The 21,476-nt window shown below is 39.1% G+C and overlaps 1 protein-coding gene across 4 annotated transcripts in view; it reads right to left on the minus strand.

Annotated features, from left to right (window-relative positions):
* The window catches only part of IPO8 (importin 8), an 85,123-nt gene extending 73,260 nt beyond the window's left edge, over nt 1-11,863 (minus strand). For 2 of the 4 annotated variants that reach the window (XM_019834767.3, XM_003988535.6), the window contains exons 1-2: nt 11,563-11,863; nt 4,960-5,041 (exon numbers count right to left, since the gene is read on the minus strand). In XM_019834767.3, coding sequence (XP_019690326.1) covers nt 4,960-5,041; nt 11,563-11,646 — 166 coding nt within the window. In that variant the 5' untranslated portion in view covers nt 11,647-11,863. Of the gene's footprint in view, nt 1-4,959; nt 5,042-8,761; nt 11,523-11,562 lie in introns of those variants that run through there. The other 2 variants (XM_019834768.3, XM_023256893.2) reach the window with 1 other exon arrangement.
* Between the last annotated feature and the right edge of the window lie 9,613 nt (nt 11,864-21,476).

Here is a 21,476-nt window from a genome sequence, read left to right on the forward strand (position 1 = left end):
CTGCACTGTCAGCACGGAGCCCTACATGGGGCTCAAACCCATGAACCATGAGACCATGACCTGAGCCAAAATCAAGAGTCGGACACTTAGCCACCCAGGCACCCCAAAAATCAGCTATATTATACACAAGACCAAATTTTAATCTCTACAGAACTAGCCTTGAAAATAGCACCTTTCAGACAGCAAAGATACAGACATAGTAAAATAGTGGACTTACTTATAATTTAGTCTTTAGTGCTATTAATTTTACCACAAAAAAATATTTTTATTATAGGGCTCCATACAAGATGGCCTACATAAAAGGCACACCAATTTATGTATGTTAAAATAAATCTTGGGGCGCCTGGGTGGCTCAGTGGGTTGACTGTCCAACTCTCGATTTCGGCTCAGGTCATGATCCCAGGCTCATGTGACTGAGCCCCTTCTCAGGGCACCACACTGAGCATGGAGCCTGCTTAAGCTTCTCTCTCTCTCTCTCTCACTCTCTCTCTCTCTCTCTCTCTGCCCTTCCCCACACCCTCTCTCTCCCTCAAATAAAAATTTTTTAAAATCGTAACATAAATCTTCAATTAGTTAAAACAAAATTGAACTTAATGTAATAATTTAAAAAGAGAATATTAATTTCTCTTATGGATAATCATGGATTGCTAAGAATGATGAAGGAAAAGTACCAAAGATAATTCAAACTATCAATAACCTAAAAACCTCCCTTTAATTATTTAAAGTCATCTAACCATCTGCCAGACCTAAGAAACAAAATCAAAACAAAACAAGTATCATCTTAATCCAGTCATAAAGAAATTATTAAACTTTATTTTTCTGCAAAATCTCCTTACCATTCCAAGCATCTTAAGTTTGAAATTAACTTTCTAAAGCATACACACAGTTTCCTTCTCAAGCATAATGAATCACCACTTACGCCCTATGCTCTGGACCCAGACCCACAACTAAACAGGTCAGTCAGTCCCAGAATGTCAAAGGGGAAAGGATGCCACTATGAACTCAGGGAAGCAAAATGCTGTGCTTTTTGAGTTGATGTTTCTAAGCTTTTCTATTTTCATTGTAATTTAGTAGCCGCCCCCCTCAGTTGAATCTGTTAATGGCTAGGAAATCAAATAAAGTGTGTAAATAATATCCAAAACAAAATCAAATAGATTCTAAGAACCAAGGAACTTCATACAAACAAGACCCATGAATTTTAATGGAAGAGTTTCTTGTAAAGCTTCTGGACTGATAGGAGGCATATTCCTGGTTTTTTCTAGGTTCTGTATTTTAGAACATTAAGGTTAAACTTAAAGAATCACCTGTGAATTGCTTAGCTATAAGCTGAATTTTTATATCCTCTCCCTATTCATCTTTTAGAAATACATACAAAAAGCCAGGAGAACAAAAAGCAAGCAACTGACAGAAAACAGAAACCATGCTATTCTTTAAATGACAGTCCCCTCACCAGACACTAACAATGCTTCTTTGGGTCTAATGTAACACCCACTCCTCAACTACCACTTTTTTTTTTAATCTTTTTTTTTAAAGATTTTATTTTTAATCTTATTAATAAAGATTATTAATAAAGATTAATCTATTTATTTTAATTTTCACACCAAACATGGGGCTTGAATTCACAACCCCAAGATGAAGGGTCACAAATTTTAAATCCAAACTACTTTTCTGCTGACAGTAACTCCAAAATGTACTAAAGACATTTCTTAACCTAAGTTTACATATATTAGAGGGTCTCCTCACAGGCAAGGAGTAAAAAACTGGAAGCAAAGTCACTTGAGAGATTCTTAATCATAACTGTACTAAATTTAAAATGGGTTCCTTTCTCTGCAGATTACATGATAATATTAATAATGCTATTATGCCCCTCAATATCTCAAAAGGAAACAAGAGAACATCCAAATTTATTTTATTTTGCTTACCAATATCAAAATGTTACATTTTTTTTTTCCTATTTCTTCACAGTAAGGTAATGTAAGGGACATTCACTAATGAGCTTGATTGATGGTAGTAAGAATACTTTAGTATTGCCCACAAACCAAAAAATCAAGAACTGAATATTCTGCAGAACTATGTCTTTCCAGTTAACACTAGCATAATTTTTTACAGTTTTATGCAGGCTTTTTTTTTTTTTTTTTTTTTCAAAGCAAAGATCACATCATTCTTTTTTAAATGTCATGATAACACAAGTTACTTGTCTGGGTGTCACCATAAGGTTCTTAGAGCATCCTTGTATTTTAATCACAGATTAAATAGGACAGAAAATTTATAAGTGGCATTCAAATTTAGGACAGTTATAATGTAGAATTTTACACTGTGTATTTCAGATTCTATGATAAAATGGATGCTCTAGGATAGAAAATTACCTAATAAATTAAAAAATGAACCACCAAGATAAACTCTGTCCTGTGACTAACAGATTTGAAATCTACATAAATTATGAAGAAAAATTGCCTACAAATGCCATTTACATTTTATATCAAAACTTAATTACCTAAGTTATTAAGATTCAAAGTTGCATAGAGGATATGAGGAATCTAGCATTTAATGCAGTACTGATACAAAAAGTAAGCAAAAGCAACTTGGTGAGAAGATTCAAAATTCTAAATGTTGAGGAGCCTGGGTGGCTCAGTCAGTTGAACATCTGACTCTTGATTTCAGCTCAGGTCATGATCTCACGGTTTGTGAGTTCAAGCACAGCACTGGGCTTGCTGCTGTCAGCCCTGGGCCTGGAGCCTGCTTCAGATTCTGTGTCTCCCTCTCCCTCTGCCCCTCCTCTCCTCATGTTCTGTCTGTCTCTCTCTCAAAAAATAAAATAAACATTAAAACAAAAAAAGATTTAAACTGAAGTACTCCCCGGCTCACACTCTCTCTCAAATATGAATAAACATAAAAATATATATATATCAAATTGTTTAAATTAACTATAGTAGTGGGGTACCTGGGTGGCTCAGTCAGTTAAGCATCCGACTTCAGGTCATAATCTTACAGTTCCTGGGTTCCAGTCCCACGTCGGGCTCTGTGCTGACAGCTCAGAGCCTGCAGCCTGCTTCCAATTCTGTGTCTCCCTCTCTCTCTGCCCCTCCCTTACTCACACTCTGTCTCTCTCAAAAATAAATAAACATTTAAAACAATTTTTTTTTTTTAAACCAACAGTTAGTTGATCATAGGTATCAATGGGGGTGGAATTAAGGGCAATCCAATGAGTTTTTGTAATGTTTATACGTCATGTAAAGAAGACATATTAAATTAACAAAATGCTTTAAGAGCTTTAAAAATACTATTTCTACAAAGCTTCACAGGAACTTCACAATGGCCCAATAAATACTTATTTAGGTTATTAAAATAGGTTCCATTTAGCAAAATTTTATTTCGGAACAGCCCTATTTTATGAAACAAAGATTAAACAACTGAGAGTTATGGTTTCAAAAAATCTACACAGAAGTCTTATAAACCTTATTAAAGTAACAAATAATTGTAATGTGTATGTTTCTCTATAGGTTTTCCTTTGTTTTCTTTTTTTAATGTTTATTTATTTTTTGAGAGAGAGAGAGACAGAGCACAACAAGCAGGGGAGGGGCAGAGAGAGAGGGAGACACAGAATCTGAAGCAGGCTCCAGGCTCTGAGCTGTCAGCACACAGCCCGATGTGGGGCTCAAACCCACAAACGGATCATGACGTGAGCTGAAGTCAAACACTTAATGAACTGAGTCACCCAGGCTCCCCTCTACAGGAAATAATACATATTGCTGTTAAGTACTTTCCCAAAGCTAATGATTCCTTACCTTTTTCTTTGTTATGTTCAAGGAAAATTAAATACTTTCATCAGCATATGGAGTATAAACTCATCTCTATAAAACTGTTAATCTGTACTTCTACCTGAACATATGCAAAAATTAATGTTCACCTAATATTAACAATGGCCATTTCTGAGCAATGAAAATACTGGGCAATTTTTTTTTACTTTCCTCTTTGTATTTTTCTGTATTGCCCAAATTATTTACAATGAGCATATAACAATAACATAATAAAAAAAGTCTTTTCAGATTTTTAGCATTTGTCATTTTACTCCTTTTATCTTGAAATTACTATCTTTTCAGGACTCATGACACTCCAAGGCTTTCACCAGTTTTTACTTTCTGGGCTTTAATGACCAGCTCATTAAAAAGGCAAAAAGAGGTATACACAGCATCATGGAACTACCATAAGGTCCCAGAGACTTCAAATTAAGTTTCATGTTTAAAACAAAAGTCCTGCTCCCCAAACATGTGTTTAGGATCATCTGTGCATATATTATCTCCATGATCTGACTTACGAATGGAGCTCAAACCCACATACATAAATTCATAGTCTTAAACTGTGGGACCAAAGAGTGGGCCACCAGGAATAAAAAAAAAAAAAAAAAAAAAAAAAAAAAAAAATTATGAAGATTAACCTATTAAAATTGTGAAAGCCAAGGGAAAAAATGGCAAAGTTACCAAGGAATCCACAGGTAGAAAGGAAAGAAGAGGAAGAGGCAGGGGAGATGTAAGAGCTCAGTATCTACCTCTAAGTTTCCAGAGAAAAAGAAAGTGAGTTTCTAAGCCATTAGAAATGCTTTATATGTGGGGCACCTGGGTGGCTGAGTTGGTTGAGCGTCAGACTTTGGCTCAGGTCATGTTCACGAGGTTTGTGAGTTTGGGCCCCACATCTGGCTCTGTGCTGACAGCTCAGAGCCTGGAGCTTGCTTCCGATTCTATGCCTCCCTCTCTCTCTCTGCCCCTCCCCCACACATACTCTGTCTTTCTCTGCCTCTCAAAAATAAAGAAAATTAAAAAAAATTTTTTTAAATAAAAAAAAAGAAATGCTTTGTGTGTACCTCCATTTTTTAAAGAAATCACAGATACTTAGAATTAAAATAAAACTCTAGTTGTACTTTTACCTATAAATAATTTTATAAAAGATAAAAAACCTACTCACCTGCCTGGCGTACTGGGAATTCCACATGGTCAGAGACTATAATCCGAAGTAAACTGGGGGCAAAATTGATAATCTTGTAGGACTGAAATTACAAAGAAATATTTATAAAATAGGGCAATACAAACAAGTAACTGTTAACACTGTAACTGAATACATTACTATGCAAATAAAAGGAAAACTTTTAAAGTGAGAGAAATTCTCCAAGGCAAAATTAAGATTACCAAAATACTTCAAATCAAAATTGTAACAAATTGATGAATAAAGGAGTAAGAACATTTTTACAGTTTTTTTTAACATACATTGTCAAAAATGCTCTCTAGAAACTATGTAGCAATTTACACAGTTTTTTTTAACATACATTGTCAAAATGCTCTCTAGAAACTATGTAGCAATTTACACTCCCTAAAGTAGAATACCCCCATCTATCCAATACAAGGATTAGCATTATCATTCTTTGAAAACTTTAAAACCTTACTCTCATATCATTTCTGCTAGGTTGAAATTTTATCAACAAAAAGGTTGGCTATTTGTTTTCTTCTACAAATTCAGTATTCCCTTTATCCTTTTTTAAATAAAATATTTGTTTTATTCTTTAAAAATCCTAGGGGCGCCTGGGTGGCGCAGTCAGTTAAGCGTCCGACTTCAGCCAGGTCACGATCTCGCGGTCCGTGAGTTCGAGCCCCGCGTCGGGCTCTGGGCTGATGGCTCGGAGCCTGGAGCCTGCTTCCAATTCTGTGTCTCCCTCTCTCTCTGCCCCTCCCCGGTTCTTGCTCTGTCTCTCTCTGTCCCAAAAATAAATAAACGTTGAAAAAAAAATTTTTTTTAAATCCTAAGAGCTATTTGTGAATTTAAAATCTTAACCTTTTATTGCACCTATACATTCCAAGTGTTTCTTCCCAGCTTATTTGTGCTTCAATTTTGCTTGTATTATTTCTGACAAACAGAAACGTGGAAAACATGGGCTACAGAAAACAGGAGATCCAACGCAGGAAAACAGACAAGATAATGTTAATTATGAAGAGGAGAAGGTTATGGAGATTATGGAAGTTGTGGAGAGGAACCAGTCCAGATTGGAACAATGTGCCTCACAAGACAGTGTTGGGAGGTATCATCACCATCTGCCCTCTGCTGGTGGAGCATCTTTTAAACTTGACACCCAGGGGCACCTGGGTGGCTCAATTGGTTAAGCATCTGACTTGGGCTCAGGTCATGATCTCTTGGTTCATGAGTTCAAGCTCCACATCAGGCTCTGAGCTGTCAGCACAGCACAGGAGCCTGCTTGGATTCTCTCTCTTTCTCTCTCTCTCTCTCTCTCTCTCTCTCTCTCTCTCTCTCTCTCTGCCCCTCTCCTGCTCACACTCTGTCTCTCTCAAAAACAAATAAACATTAAAAAAAAGTTTTTTAATAAAAAAAATAAAATAGACTTGATGCCCGAGTGAGCCTATACTGAATGCCTGCTGCCTAGGTCCTGCTGCCTAGGTCACTTCCCACACACATGTTCTACTTGGAACTACTCCTGAGTTTGGCCATGGTGACTTTAGAAGTTAAAAAATACAGGGGCACCTGGGTAGCTCAGTTGGTTAAGCGTCCAACTTCATCTCAGGTCACGACCTCACAGTTCATGAATGTGAGCCCCACATAGGGCTCTGTGCTGACAGCTCAGAGCCTGGAGACTGCTTCAGATTCTGTGTCTCCCTCTCTCCCTGCCCCTCCCCTGCTTGCTCTCTCTCTCAAAAATAAATGAGCATTAAAAAAATTAAAAAAAAAAAGTTAAAAAGCACAGAGCAGCCCATTCCTTCTGACCATATTCCCTCCAGATGTCTACTACCTGGACCATGTTACCACCGTGCCACATTCCCAGAGCTTACAATTGGCCTTGCCCACAGACATTCCCAGAAAGGACTCAAATTCTCAGTGAGGCTAAAGCTGACAATGATGCAGAGTATCTGTTCAGCTTCTCCCAGGAGCCTCGATCTATGGTGGCATCCCTTTTTTTTTTTTTTCAACGTTTTTATTTATTTTTGGGACAGAGAGAGACAGAGCATGAACGGGGGAGGGGCAGAGAGAGAGGGAGACACAGAATCGGAAACAGGCTCCAGGCTGTGAGCCATCCGCCCAGAGCCCGACTTGGGGCTCGAACTCACAGACCGCAAGATCGTGACCTGGCTGAACTTGGACGCTTAACCGACTGCGCCACCCAGGCGCCCCTGGTGGCATCCCTTTCAATATACCGTTAGGTTTATGTATGCCACTCAACTTATTAATTTATCATCTTTCTTATTCATTTATTCATAATAGCATTTATTAAGATAAGGATTTGACTAAAAAATCTGGAGAAAACCCGCATCTTTAAAATATCAATCCTTTCCATCCAAGAACATTATGCTTTCCAAATCTTTCTATAAAATTTTGAATTATCTTATAATTGTTCTTTTTATCCTGTATAAATCTCAGAATCTTCAATCTGTTGTATATAAATTCTCTTTCATTTACCATTGAAACCACCATTTTAAAGTAGTTTTTAAGAAAATAGATTTCTTTTAACAGCAGTTTACAGGAGTCAAAATTAATACAGATTTAACCCAATCTAACCTATGTTTACATTCTTAGTAAACAACTCATGTTTATGATAATGAAAGATCCTTTAGTGAATCAAGATTAAAACTCTACTTGAGACACCTGGGTGGCTCAGTCGGTTAAGTGTCTGACTTCAGCTCAGGTCATGATCTCACGGTTTGTGGGTTTGAGCCTGGCATCATGCTCTGTTGCTAACAGCTCAGCCTAGAGCCTGTTTCAGATTCTGTGTCTCCCTCTCTCTCCACCCCTCCCCCGCTCACACTCTGTCTCTCTCTTTCAAAAATAAACATAAAAAATTAAAAAAAAAAAAACTCTACAGTTTTACATGCCTGGGTGGCTTGGTTGTGTAAGTGGCCAACTCTTAATTTCAGCTCAGGTCATGATCTCACAGTTCAAGAGAGCGAGCTCCACACTGGGCTCTGCACAGATGACGTGGCGCCTGCTTGAGATTCTCTCTCTCACCCTCTCTCTCTGCCCCTACCCTACTTGTACGCTCATCTCTCTGTCTCTCTCTCTCTCAAAATGAATAAAAAGAAAACAAAAAAACAAACATCTATAGTTCTAATCCATACAGTTAGATACTTAATATACAAAGTACAAAATCTTTACACTTGATTAATGGTATCTATTTAAGAAGACTTATTGTGGAGATTGCTTTTATTTCAACACTATTGCCTTTATAAACATTTTGGAACTCCTCTTTTTGCAAATGCTTGCCATTTCAATGAATTTGTACAACTTTTTCTCTTCTCTTTTCAGCCCTGATTCAGCCTATGTTAATCTGGCCAGCTAAAACATTCAAGGGTAAATTCAGATAGAGTCTCATACTACTTTCCTCACAAATATTTCTCCCATTTCTTTTTCCACCTTGGGCTTCAAGTTTCTAAGAAAAAAAAAAAAAAAACATTTCTTGATATTTACTTTGTATCTGTGAAGCTTTCTGAAAACAAAAGTTTGCTTACTGGGGCACCTGGGTAGTGCAGTCAGTTAAGCCTGATCTCAGGTCAGGTCATGATCTCATCGTTCATGAGTTCAAGCCCTGCATCCGGCTCTCTGCTGTCAGCACAAAGCCTGCTTCAGGTCCTCTATCTCCCTCCCACCCCCGCCCCTCCCCTGTTCATGCTCTCTCTCTCAAAAATAAATAAGCATTTAAATAATTAAATAGATATATAAATAGATAGATAAATAAATAAATAAATAAATAAACAAGAGTTTGCTTACTTACCTAAATTCTGCATCTGATGAGAACTCATTTAAAGCAACGATCTGATGTTTCCCATTCTCTGCCTCACTGTTCCCACTACATTTACTTTTCTAGTCCTCCAACATCCAAGTTGAAGTCCTTTACTGGACTTGCTCTTCCCTCTGTTGCCTTCCCAGTCCTTCAGTTGCTTCACTCCTTCACAACATCTAGGTCTCTACTCAGGAGAATGACCACCCTATTTGTACACCCCAACACTGTCTCTCCAGGACTTTATTATCTATAGCACTAATGACCTGAAATTATATTATTTACTTGTCTGTAAACCCCACTAGAATGCAAGCTCCGTGAAAGCAGAGGCTTATATTAGTGCCTGCATTATAACTCAATAAATATGTTATTCATATAAGCAATCTCTCTTAAAGGGCAACAGAAATGATATAGATAGATGCACGGAAAAGCGGGGATTCCAAAGCTTGGCAATGAAAGTAATTATCTTTATTTCCCTATTAAGGCCATGTGGAGAATGCTTTTTTAGAAAAAGATACTTTTCTATATGAGTTACTGGAGCAAGATATCTACCCATTTCTACTTTCCTTTGCTGCTGCTAAAGGGACTTCTGGGTCTAGAGACAAGGAGGAATATATTCAGGATGCATTCTTAATATCATGAGAGAAAATGAAAATGCATTTTCCCATATATACAATATCATACACGGCAATCAAGAAACCAGTCACTGGTAACAGATATATGTTGGCTACAGAAAAATATAGCTTCAAACAAGAATTTACCCTTCAGAACACAGGCTCTTGTTTTGAAACTGCCTACTCTTCTACCTAACAATTGACAAATCATCAATACACTGTTCCCATTTCCTCAGCCTATTTGCTGAGGGGGGACCTAGACGAAAATAAATGAACTGGACCCGAATCACTTATGGTAGATGACCCACCCATTTATCCAACAAAGCAAGATGTTACAGTGGCGATAAAGAATAAGCATACAAAACCCAACATTATAACCATATTTTACTATAAGGTTATGCAACATTATACTTGTCTTCTACTTACAGACAATTCAAAACAAAACACGACTCAGAGCATATTACAATCCAAAGCATTACACAAAACATAAATACTAAATTGAGTGGCACAGCAAGAAGCTAGTTTTAGAAGTTGCAGAGGAAATTATGGTCTGTGATGAAATGGGTGGATATGGGGCAGGGCAGAGTCAGGACGAAATGGTTTTGGATTGAAATACCATGAAGAAAAATGCAGAACTGGGCCCCAAGTGTCTCTCCTAGTTCTGCAGGCTTTCCCACCAACCTTCTCCTTCTATACAGTCTGCACTTAAATACTGATGAATCAGAAACAAAGCAAGGATAGGCTAACAGAGGCAGGAAGGTATAACATGGTATCAAAGATACGATCCCAACCACACTATCAAAATAACATCTGGCCTCATTGTGAAGAGAAGGGGGTCACAAACAGGCCAACTCCCCTGTTCATACTAGTAGACTGCAAGTTCAGCTCTTGCTTTGTTCCTTCTAACCAACCCCTGGATTGCTATTCTTCTGGCCAATCAACATATAGTACCTCTACTCTGCAAAGCCTGGGACAGGTACTGACTTTAACTTTCCACTAGTGAGCAAGAGTCCTTTTCTTTTTGAGGTACTAACACATTCTTTTAGGCTTCAGTTTAACTCAACCAGTGTTTTCACTCTCCCTTTTATCTCTTCAGAATCCTGAATTCACACTTACTCCAAGCACCACTCAGATTTCCCACTGGATTTCAAAGATTCAAAACACATAGCTGCACTTTGAAGTCAATTCCAACCGGGGAAAACTTGAGAGAACTCCTACAGAAACTTTTACTTAAGTTGCTCTCAAACTTCAGGAAGCACAGAATCACCTAGCCAGCTAATTAAAACATAATTAGGCCCCACCCCAGAGTTTCTGATTCTCTAAATGTGAAGCCCCATAACTTCCATTTCCAACAAGTTCCCAGGTGATGTTGATTCCTTTACATTTTAAAGAGTACCCCCAAAACCAACCAGCTGTCACTCTTAATTCGTGAGAGGTCTATCATTATTTACAGGTGAGGAGGGAAAACATAAGGTAGATTTTGGGATCGTTACAATTTCTAAATGTCAGTGGTAACGCTGGAACAAGATCAGGGCTAGTAAGAACAGAGAAGATAAAAGAAAGTCTTACACATTTTAGCGTTTATAAGACATCCCTCCAAACACAAATTACTCGACGTGTCTTTTGTAAAGTAGTACCACCATGAAAATCGCCTGTTGTTCCCCCAGCACTCTCCCGGCAGCGTTTCCCAGCAGTCCAACAAAACTCTGCCAATCAGTGTCAAAAACAGTCCTACCAAGCCCACAGAAGCAGGCGCTGGGCAGGGTTTCCCACCGCAACACCTAAAAAGGGCTGGTCTGGAGTAAAGCCGAACTCAGATTTGAATTTTGAGTGAATTTTCCCACCCGTGTCCCTAAATCAGCGAACTTAGGGAAATCACACCCTGCAAACACTAGCAAAGCTTGCCAAAGCCTCTTTCTCCGGACCAAACGGGCTAAACAAACTGCACCGTGGAAGGAAAATGACACGAAAAGATGCAAAGGTGGCCAACAGGTGCGCGAGTTGTTCAGAAAAGATCCAGGGAGTGCCGCTAAACTGGACCCCGGGGCGGGGGGCGAGCCGGGCCGAGACCAGCGCCAGGGTCCGAAGCCCCCGTTGGGGTGGAGATCAGGGGCGCCGAGGAGGGAAAGCCGGGCGAGACCGCGGGGGGTGCCAGGGGGGCGCCGCAGGCCCGCTCCTCACCTGGTTGAGCTCATTCTCAGCTGCAATTCGCAGCTTCGGGTCGATGGTGCCCTTCAGCGCCTGGATGATTCGGTTGAGGTCCATCTCCCCGGGTGGGGGCTCCGCGGCCCCCGGACCAGTAGGCCAGACTGCAGCTTTAGTTTTTCTTTTGACCCACTCAGCCTCCTCCTCCGCGACCCCTGGACTACCTCACTCCCCACCCCCCGCCACCGTCGCCACCTGCAGCCACTTGCTGCGCCACTCTGACTCCGCGCCCCCTGTCCTCCCTTTCTACCCCCCACAACTCGCTCTCCATTCACCCTTTTACGACAGCCGGTGGGAGGCGGGAGAAGGGAGAAGAGGAAGCGGCGCTTCCTTTACGGCGGCCTCTTCCCCAGGGCGTGATTCTATGGCCGCCCCCACAGGCGGCCTCCATGCTGCTGTACGAAAAAACAGTAGTGGCTTCTCTCCGGGAGGGAAACGGCACTCACTGTCTCCGGCAGGCGGCCGCCATGCTGCCTTACGGAAAACAGTCTGCCGCTTCCCAGATGAGGAAACCAGCGGGCTCGGGGTCTCTTTACAGCTGCTTCGTAATTAAGCATATACAGATGGAATGGCACTTTTTCTTAGTACGAAAACTGGGCATCACAACTGAACCTGTTCCAGGGCAGACTTGTTGGGACCTTAAGATCATCTAGCCCACACGAGGACAGGGTTCCCTTGGTTGGTAGAAACCATCATTCATTCATTCATTCATTCACTCACTGAACATTTGTTAAACATATGTTTTTGAACCAGAGTACTGAGATATTTAGGTACCACATTACAACAAGATGAATGAGATGCAGGTTATTATGAAGGAAATTACAATCTGATAGAAGAGACAGATGTACAAACATTTGAAGTAATTGGAAATAGAGATCTGAGAAACTATGTGCCTGAGGGTTTCTGAAAAATGTCCTACCTTCTCAGCAAAGTAGTAAAAGGCAAGAAGGGTTATACAATTTCCACCCACTGTGGCCATACTCGACCTGATAAATTCAATGGCATAGTGGGTGGCGATATGTCTCTAACCGCTTCCAGTTTTGCCCTTCTTTAATCCATTCTCCACACTGCCATCAGAGCATTTCTTAAAGATTAATACTGTCATGTCCCTTCCTTGATGATTTCCATCAATTTCAAGATAAAATACAAACTCCTTACCACTCCAGGGTCTTAGGAAACCTAGTGCCTTTCAACTGTTCCAACCCTCAAGACTCTTCTCAAATTCCCTACTTTGTCTCATAGAGCCCTGCAAAGATGAGCAAAGCCATCAGGCTCAACTCACTCAAACACAAATTAATCTCTGCTTACCCCTCTTCACATCCTTACCTCCAATACAAATCCAATCCTTTCCCATCTCTTCTGGGAACTTGCTCCACAAGTTTCTCTCTTTTCTATAGATTTTTCATTAAAATAAACGTTTAGTATTAGTACATGCCTGCACTTGACAATTTTGTAAAACTTTTTCCTATATTTTCAACGCCTTTCTCTCCACGGATTCAACCTCAGCCTAAAAATATCTCCCCAGGTTAAAAGACAATCTTTCTCTAGTAATGCTCTCTAATTATTATTCATTCTTTTTCACTTTTCATTCCAAAGAATGGTCTTCACTTCTTGTCTCTACTTCCTTACTTTCCACTCATGCTTCAATCAGCCATCCCCAGGCTTCTGACCTCATTTCCCCCTCTGAAACTGCCAAGCAAAAATCAACACTGATCCTTTAGATACCAAATGCAAGAGACATTTTCAGTTCTTTTCCTAAAACGTCTCTTTCTTTGGTATCTGGCACTATATTACGTGCCCTTCTTCTTTTTTATATGTTTCCTTATTTTCTCTTAAAGAATATATTTGTAATGTTTTGATTACTGACTTGATCACCCAACTGTTAAACACTGGTGCTTCTCAGGACTCTGTCTTCAGCCCTCTTTGTCTTCAACCTATTCTGCTTTTGTCATTTCATCCACTTATATGCTTATATCCACAAAACTGCTCCTAACCAAAATCTCTTTTCTTAAACTAGATATTGCAAATAGCTACCATGTTTCTACCCAGATATGCCCAAATCCTTTAAGGCACATGTCTAAAACTGAACTCTGGTAGCACTGAAGATGGTTTGGAGTAGAGAGAGACTTGATGCAGTCATTTCAATAGCATAAGAAGAGAGAAAAGACTTTTAAAAAATGCTGGCAAGGATGCAGAGAAACTGGATCACTCATATGTTGTTGGTGGGGGTTTAAAAGGATACCACCTCTCAGAAAACAGTGGTCGAACAAACTGGCACACCTATACCATGGAATACTACTGAGCAATAAAAAGGAATGATACATTTAACAACCAGGATGGACCTTCGGAGAAGTGAAAAAAGCCAATTCCAAAAGGTTACATACTATCTGATTCCGTTTATATAACTTTTTAAATATAACATTCTTAAAATAACAAATTACAGAAAGAACAGATCAGTGGTTGTGAGGGCTTAAATGGGGCTGGGGACAAAAGGGAAGTGGGCATTATTATAAAAGGGCAACATGAGGGATCCTTCTGGTGATGGATATGTTCTTATCTCTGCTGTACCAATCTCAATATCCTGGTTGTAATATTGTATCATCGTTTTGCAAGATGTTACCATGGAGGAAATTAAAGGGTACACAGGCTCCATCTGTATTATTTCTTATAACTGCATGAGAATCTACAATTATCTCAAATAAAAAATTTGACAAAATACATAATTAAAGAGAATTGATGCTCCCATTAAACCTCTGCAGACATTGGAAAGACTCAGTGAAGATAAATTACTAAAACACAATGTTGTCAAATTAGCAGTGTCTAAGGCAACAGGAAAAAAAAAACATAAGTATCTATGATTCTGCTCTCAGATTTCTTTGCAAGTATTTTAAAATAGCTTTCCCTAAACTATAACTCATATTTAAATTCTATATGGCTCATTGTTTATGAGTCCCTTTTTTGTATTACTTCACATGAGAGGATGTCTTTATTTCTTGATACACTCACATTATTTACGGTAGAATTTGAGCCAGCTATATTGTCTTGGACCATCATGGTTTGCATATGCCTCTCCTCTTTGTACCTCTGTTTCCTCATCTGCTTCCAAGAGCTGTTGTGAAGACTAAATGAAATAGGCACGTTGCCCATGGTACATGCTCAGTATTAACTAACTTTGTATTCTATTTAAAAGAGAGGAGAGACCTTGTTCAACCTTTGTTGAAAGAGATATAGTGAGACCTAGTCTCACACTATGCATGGTACATAAAAAGTAATCGATAAATGGTTGAACGAATAAGTAAATGCATGTGAGAGAGGTAAGGGTTCTGAAACGGGATATCTACAATAGAAATTAAGAAAGTAAGACAGATATGAGACATTTCACAGGTTGAATCAACAGGAATTTGTGACTTACACAACATATAAAGTAACAATGGGAAGTCAAGAGTGATTCTGAAGTTTCAAGCTTTGATGACCTATGGAAGTCATTAACCAGGGAAAACAGGAGTATTAAGTTTTGGAGAGAAGATCAGTTTGCCTTTCAACATGTTGAACTAGAAGCGCTTATGAGTTCTACAGCTAGAGGTTTCCAGTGACAACTGGAAATTCACACCTAGCTCTCCCTAAAGAGCTGGGTGAGGAGGTAGGAAACTATGGCAGGGTTTAGAGGAAGGAATGCAGGGATGCTGTTAGAGAACTAGGAATCATCTGTCTATATAGGTTACTTGGCACAGAAACATGGACATTACCCAAAAAATACAGCATAGAGAATCACTGGCATGATTACAACTCAAATTACAGGAAATAGTTTTTACTCCAAGCACTGCCACTGTAGCCTTTGAGATTTAATATGTTTAGTCCTCAAAATGGAATATCACACAGCTGTCCTCCCCATCTGCTGGTCTATGTTAGTAAGACTTGAATCTAGTCCATACCGTAAAGAGAAAATGGGAGTAAAAACTCAACACACAAAAATCCTGATCTGTAAGTTTAATAATACATCTTTTAAACCATGATAATCTGTAAGTGAATACCTCTACCCCAAAAGTATCTACAATGGCATGGTTCTACATCATAGCATCTGAAATATATGCAAGAGTATATACACACATTTTCTAAATATAAGACCCTTAGTATTTGGGTAATAAAAGTCAATGACAGTCTCCTTTAAAATGTCACATGTAACCAAAGGTCCTAAATGGACTTTTCTAAAAGAATGTGACAGACCTCTCAGTTTTAAAAATAAAAAATCAGGGGAGCCTGGCTCAGTCGGTTAAGCATCTGACTCTTGATTTCGGCTCAGGTCATGATCTCACAGTTTGTGAGATCAAGCCCCACATTGTCAGGCTTTGCACTGACAGCACAGAGAGCCTGCTTAGGATTCTCTCTCTCTCTCTCTCTCTCTCTCTCTCTCTCTGCCCCTCCTCCTGCTCGCTTGCTTTCTCTTTCTCTCTCAAAATAAATATACATAAAAAATAAATTTTAAAAATAAAAATAAGAAATCAGTGATAAATAAGCTAAAGCAATAAGGGATTAGGAAATTTCTGAAAGAAGCCAGAAACTTCCTTCTCCAAGAGACTGAAACAGTAGTGGTATGGGGAGGGATAAAGGCTAAAGATAGTAGTACTAACTAGAACTAAAGAAGAAATATTTAGTTTCAAATCAGGCATTTTTCTCAAAATGTCATTTCTTTATTTCCTCAGGCTTTCCACATTTCGCACTAGAAAAGGAGTCATCCTGTCTCAGCTTCAGAACCTACTGGAGTTACAACTTAGGACAGTCTCAACTGAGTCCAGTTTATCCGGTTCACAAAGTGTTTAATTAATTATAGCAAAACTGAGTAGTGCACCCAAAACGTGTGAGTTCAAAATGATGGGTAAAATATGGTAAAAGCAATAGCACCTGAGAACTGAAGACAAGGAAAAAATACTGTAGAAATTCTAGGCTGGGGCGCCTGGGTAGCTCAGCCAGCTAGGTGTCCAACTTCAGCTCAGGTCATGATCTCATAGTCTGTGAGTTCGAGCCCTGCGTCAGGCTCTGTGCTGACAGCTCAGAGCCTGGAGCCTGCTTTGGATTCTGTGTCTCCCTCTCTCTCTGCCCCTCTTCCGCTTGCACTCTGCCTGTCTCTCTCTCTCTCTCTCTCTCTCTCTCTCTCTCTCTCTCTCTCTCAGTCAAAAATAAATAAACATTTTGAAAAAAGAAAAAAGAAAATGCTAGGCTGAATTTGGACTTGAGAGAGCGAAGTCTGGCCCCAGCACTTCTGCTAGTGGCCTTAGAAAGTCAATCTCCAAAAGACTCAATCTTCTTATCCCAAAGCAGTGTCTACCTCACCAGGGCCACTGTGAGGATCCAATAATATCATACATGAGGGAAATGCAAATATTAGTGGAAAGTGAAGGTAGTTAGGTTTTTACAGTAAAACTCTTCCATGTGCTGCCCCGGGCTTAATGATATAAAAACAAACCCTCAACTTCTATCCAAGACAAGGTGGTATAAGAACCATGAAACCTACCACTTTTTAACAGGGGCTTCTGGGTGGCTGAGTTGGTTAAGCATCCAACTCTTAATTTCTGCTCAGGTCATGACTTCATGGCTCATGGGTTCAAGTCCCCACTTCAGGTTCTGCATGCTGAGAGTGCGGAGCCTGCTTGGGATTCTCTTTCTTAGTCTCTCTCTGCCCCTCTCCCACTCACACTCTCTCAAACTTTAAAAAAAAATTTTAACAAGTGATATGTACATTTCAAACTCTACAGCAAGGTTCAGAATGAAAAGTAAAAGTCTTCTTCCCTCTTACAACCCCCTTTCCTTAGAGGCAACATTATTAAATTTCTTGTACATACTACCAGAAAAACTGATCCAAGTAATCATACATACATTCTTTTGGAAATGTTTCCAGGAACAATATTGCACTCCATAACTTCCCTACTGGCGGGCATCTAGGTTGTTTCTCCAGATTTTGCTTTAATCGCTCATACTATACAGAGTATCTATAGGCATGTATCATGGCATAATTCCAAAACTATCTGTAAGATTCCAACAGTGGAATTTCTGGGTCAAAAAGTATATGCTTTCTTATCTTGAAAGCTATTGCCAAGTTACTCTCCCACAATACCAATTTTATTCCCATCTATAGTGTGAGTGTCCATTTCCCCAAATGCTTGCCAAAATATGCCCTTCAAAACTTTATGTATGCTTATTTCTCTGTGTATGTTTGTACAAACTGCCTCTCCACACATGTTGCCCTTTTTGGGGGGCCAACTTTTTCTTGATTTCCTCTGATTGCAGGTGGTCATTTGTCTTTTGACATTATTTCCACCAAACAGAAGTTTTGGAGAATAAATTCTATGTGTAAAATTTGTTCATCTTTTATGGCTTCTGGGTTTTGTGTCCCATTTAGAAAGCTCTTCATTCTCCTACATTAGTGCCCCCATCCTCCGCTCCAAATCACACTACCATGAAGACCAAAGTCAACTAGTCCCACCACTGTATTCAAAGCTTCCAATTAAATTTTTGGTGCCCCACTCTTAAATATGAACAGTCAACCAATTATCACAAGGTTCTAAGCAAATATAACAACACAGATAAGAAACTAGAACAGAAAAAGCGTAGGGAATAAACTACACAGGGAAGAAAACTTTATCCTTAGAGTTAGAAAATAATGCAATCGTGAAACAAGAACAGAATACATACATATAAGGAACATCCAGATAAAAGAAGTGTACTTATAAATTTTAGATGTAGCAGAAATTTAAAACTCTGTGAACAGACAGGAAGATAAAATCAAGGAAATCTCCCAGAAAGTGAAACTTGAGAGACAAAAGATGAGAAGATTAAAGAACTGGTCCAAGGAGGTCTAGCTTTTTTTTTTTTTTTTAATGTTTATATATTTTTGACAGAGAGAGAGAGCGAGCGAGCGAGCATGAGCGGGGGAGGGGCAGAGAGAGAGGGAGACACAGAATCCAAAGCAAGCTCCAGGTTCTGAGCTGTCAGCACAGAGCCCAACACGTGGCTCAAACTCACAGACCACGAGATCATGATCTGAGCCGAAGTCAGACACTCAACTGACTGAGCCACCCAGGTGCCCCAAGGAGGTCTAGCTTCTATAGTTAAGAGTTCCAGATGTAAAACAGGAAAAAAAAAAAAACAGTGTAACAGAATCAAAGAAATAATTCGAGATTCTCCTTTGACAATATTTATAATAGCCAAGATGCAGAAGCAATCTAAGTACCCACTGATAGAGTAATAGACATATAAGTGATGTGTATATATACCATGGAATATTACTCAGCCATAAAAAGGATGAAATCTTGCCATTTGCAACAACATGGATGAACCTGGAAGGCACTATGCTAAGTGGCATAAGTCAGAGAAAGACAAATACCATATGATGGCAATTATATGTGGAATCTGAAAAAAAAATGAAAACAGAAACAGACCCATAAATACAGAGAACTGGTGGTTGCCTGAGGGGAAGGAGTGGGAGGATCAAAGAAACGAGTGAAAGAGAGTGGGAGATACTGGCTTCCAGTTACAAAATAAGTAAGTCATGAGATGAAAGGCACAGCAGAGGGAATAGTCAATGGTATTTTAACAACATCGTATGGTGGCAGATGGCAGCTACACTTGTGATGAGCATGGCATCATGCAAAAGAGTGATTTGCTCTCAGCAAATGAAATGGATGAAATTGATACACCTGATGTGTCTGAACATCAGAATGTCATTCATCTTTGTAGCCCCAGAGCCAGGTACAAATTACATAACCCACATACTTGAAAGATTAATCATTTATTTCAAAAAAAAGAAGCCACTGAAATAAAATGAATAAAGAAATAATGTTTGGAAAACCTAGACTGAGTGAGCCTAAGGCCTCCTGGTATCGATAATGGGTTAACAGTTTATAATCTGACATTCAGCATCTTGCACTGATCACAACTGTGATATACCTATCAGTTGTCAACAGTTGCCCAAAAGCTGAAAAATGGGGACAAAGCTATTGGCTAATCATTAAAGTGGTGATTAAGAATAACCCTGAGATAAATTATCAAGTAGAGGACCTAGGGAGACAAATCTAAGGTTTTCATCAAAATGAAGTGTATGGCAGGGAAGCAGAGTGGAAATCCTATGGAAAAACTTTGATGTCTATATGCCAACAATTATTTCACTTCATAAAATACATAAACTATCATTCTTTCTATCACGAGAATCACAATAGAACATTAGCCATTAGAGCTAAGGAATTAAAATTTGCAATCAGGAAAGATTAAAGTATAAAAACACAGTATGTGATATCAAAGCAGTGTAACAATACAGCAATTATGGAGTTGAGAAAGTTAAAACAATCAGGTGGTTGACAAATAATTGGTACAGGAAGCGAATATGCAAATCTGCCAAAAAAACATTTCCTGCTTTAAATACCTGAACTTATTCATTAAACCATTATAGAGAAGATAACAGTAGCTCACAATTCTTGGGGGACAGTTCATTCACAAAAGACTAAAAAATTTAAAGTCAAAGAAGAAAACTCCAGGGAGAATTCAGTACGTCCCTGGGTGGCTCAGTCAGTTGGGTGTCTGACTGGCTCAGGTCATGATCTCAGTTTGTGAGTTCGAGCCCTGCGTTGGGCTCTGTGCTGACAGCTCAGAGCCTGGAACCTGCTTTGGTTTCTGTGTCTCCCTCTCTCTCTGTCCCTCCCCTGTTCACACTCTCTCTCACTCTCTCAATAAATAAACATTAAATTAAAAAAAAAAAAAAAACTTTCTCTCTCCCACAGTAAGAGAGCTAAAAATCTATATATATTCAGGGACCACATGGTAACTATATGGAATGCTTTTCCTCTTCAGTTGTATCTACAAGAGTTTCCCACTAACATATAAGTTCTTTACATGAGGTCCACAAATAGGCTTTACATATCTTTCTATAAAGATATCTGGACTTTTACTAAAACCTTCCAGAAGAACTTCCGAAAGTTATATTATTTCAGAATGAAAGATCTTTTCCATTCATTCTCAGAAGTCTAAGAATTGTCCATTTCTAATCCATTGTCTTTACACTTGGGGAAAATAGTATTCCATTCAGAATACTCTCTAAAACATGACTATCAACATAAGGGGATACCCTAATGAATCTCTTTGTCAGATACTTTCAAAAATATAAAAAAGGAGTTACTCACAATATTTTAAATAAATTAACAAAAATGGTCCCGATTGTGTGCAGGAGAAAAGACTAAGCTTAAGATCCTAATGTGGTAGAAAACAAAATGGCTAAAAAAAGCTGAGAAAGGCCTTGTTGAACTTGATCCACAACTCTTCTTAAACATCAAGTTTTCCAAAAAAACCAAAACACATCGTTTTCCCCTTAGTCATTTAATAATATTTGTTTTTCCATATATTTCTTGGTTTGTATTCTGTATATAAGAGCCACTAATCTATTTAACTGGAATACTAACATCCCTAACCCACAAAATACCTACCATGAGTTTAAAAAATTCTGTTAAATAGTTAATGACATTACATCCTCCATCTTGAGAACATTATACTAACATGGAGAGTTAAAAGTGGCCTAAGGGTTTAATTGATGAACCCACGCCCAGATAAAAAATATTGATTACAGGGGTCCCTGGCTAGCTCAGTCAGTTAAGTGTCTCTGACTCTTGATTTCAGCTTAGGTCATGATCTCACGGTTCATGATTTCGAGCCTCACACTGATAGTGTGGAGCCTAGGTGGGATTCTCTCTCTCCCTCTCTCTCTGCTCCTTCCTTACACTGTCTCCCTCTCTCAAATAAATAAAATATATTGACTATAAGAGGGTCGCCTGGGTGGCTCAGTCGGTTAAGTGGCCGACTTCAGCTCAGGTTATGATCTTGTGGTCCGTTAGTTTGAGCCCCACATCGGG

This window comes from Felis catus, chromosome B4, assembly GCF_018350175.1.
Source record: "Felis catus isolate Fca126 chromosome B4, F.catus_Fca126_mat1.0, whole genome shotgun sequence".
Lineage (NCBI taxonomy): Eukaryota > Metazoa > Chordata > Mammalia > Carnivora > Felidae > Felis > Felis catus.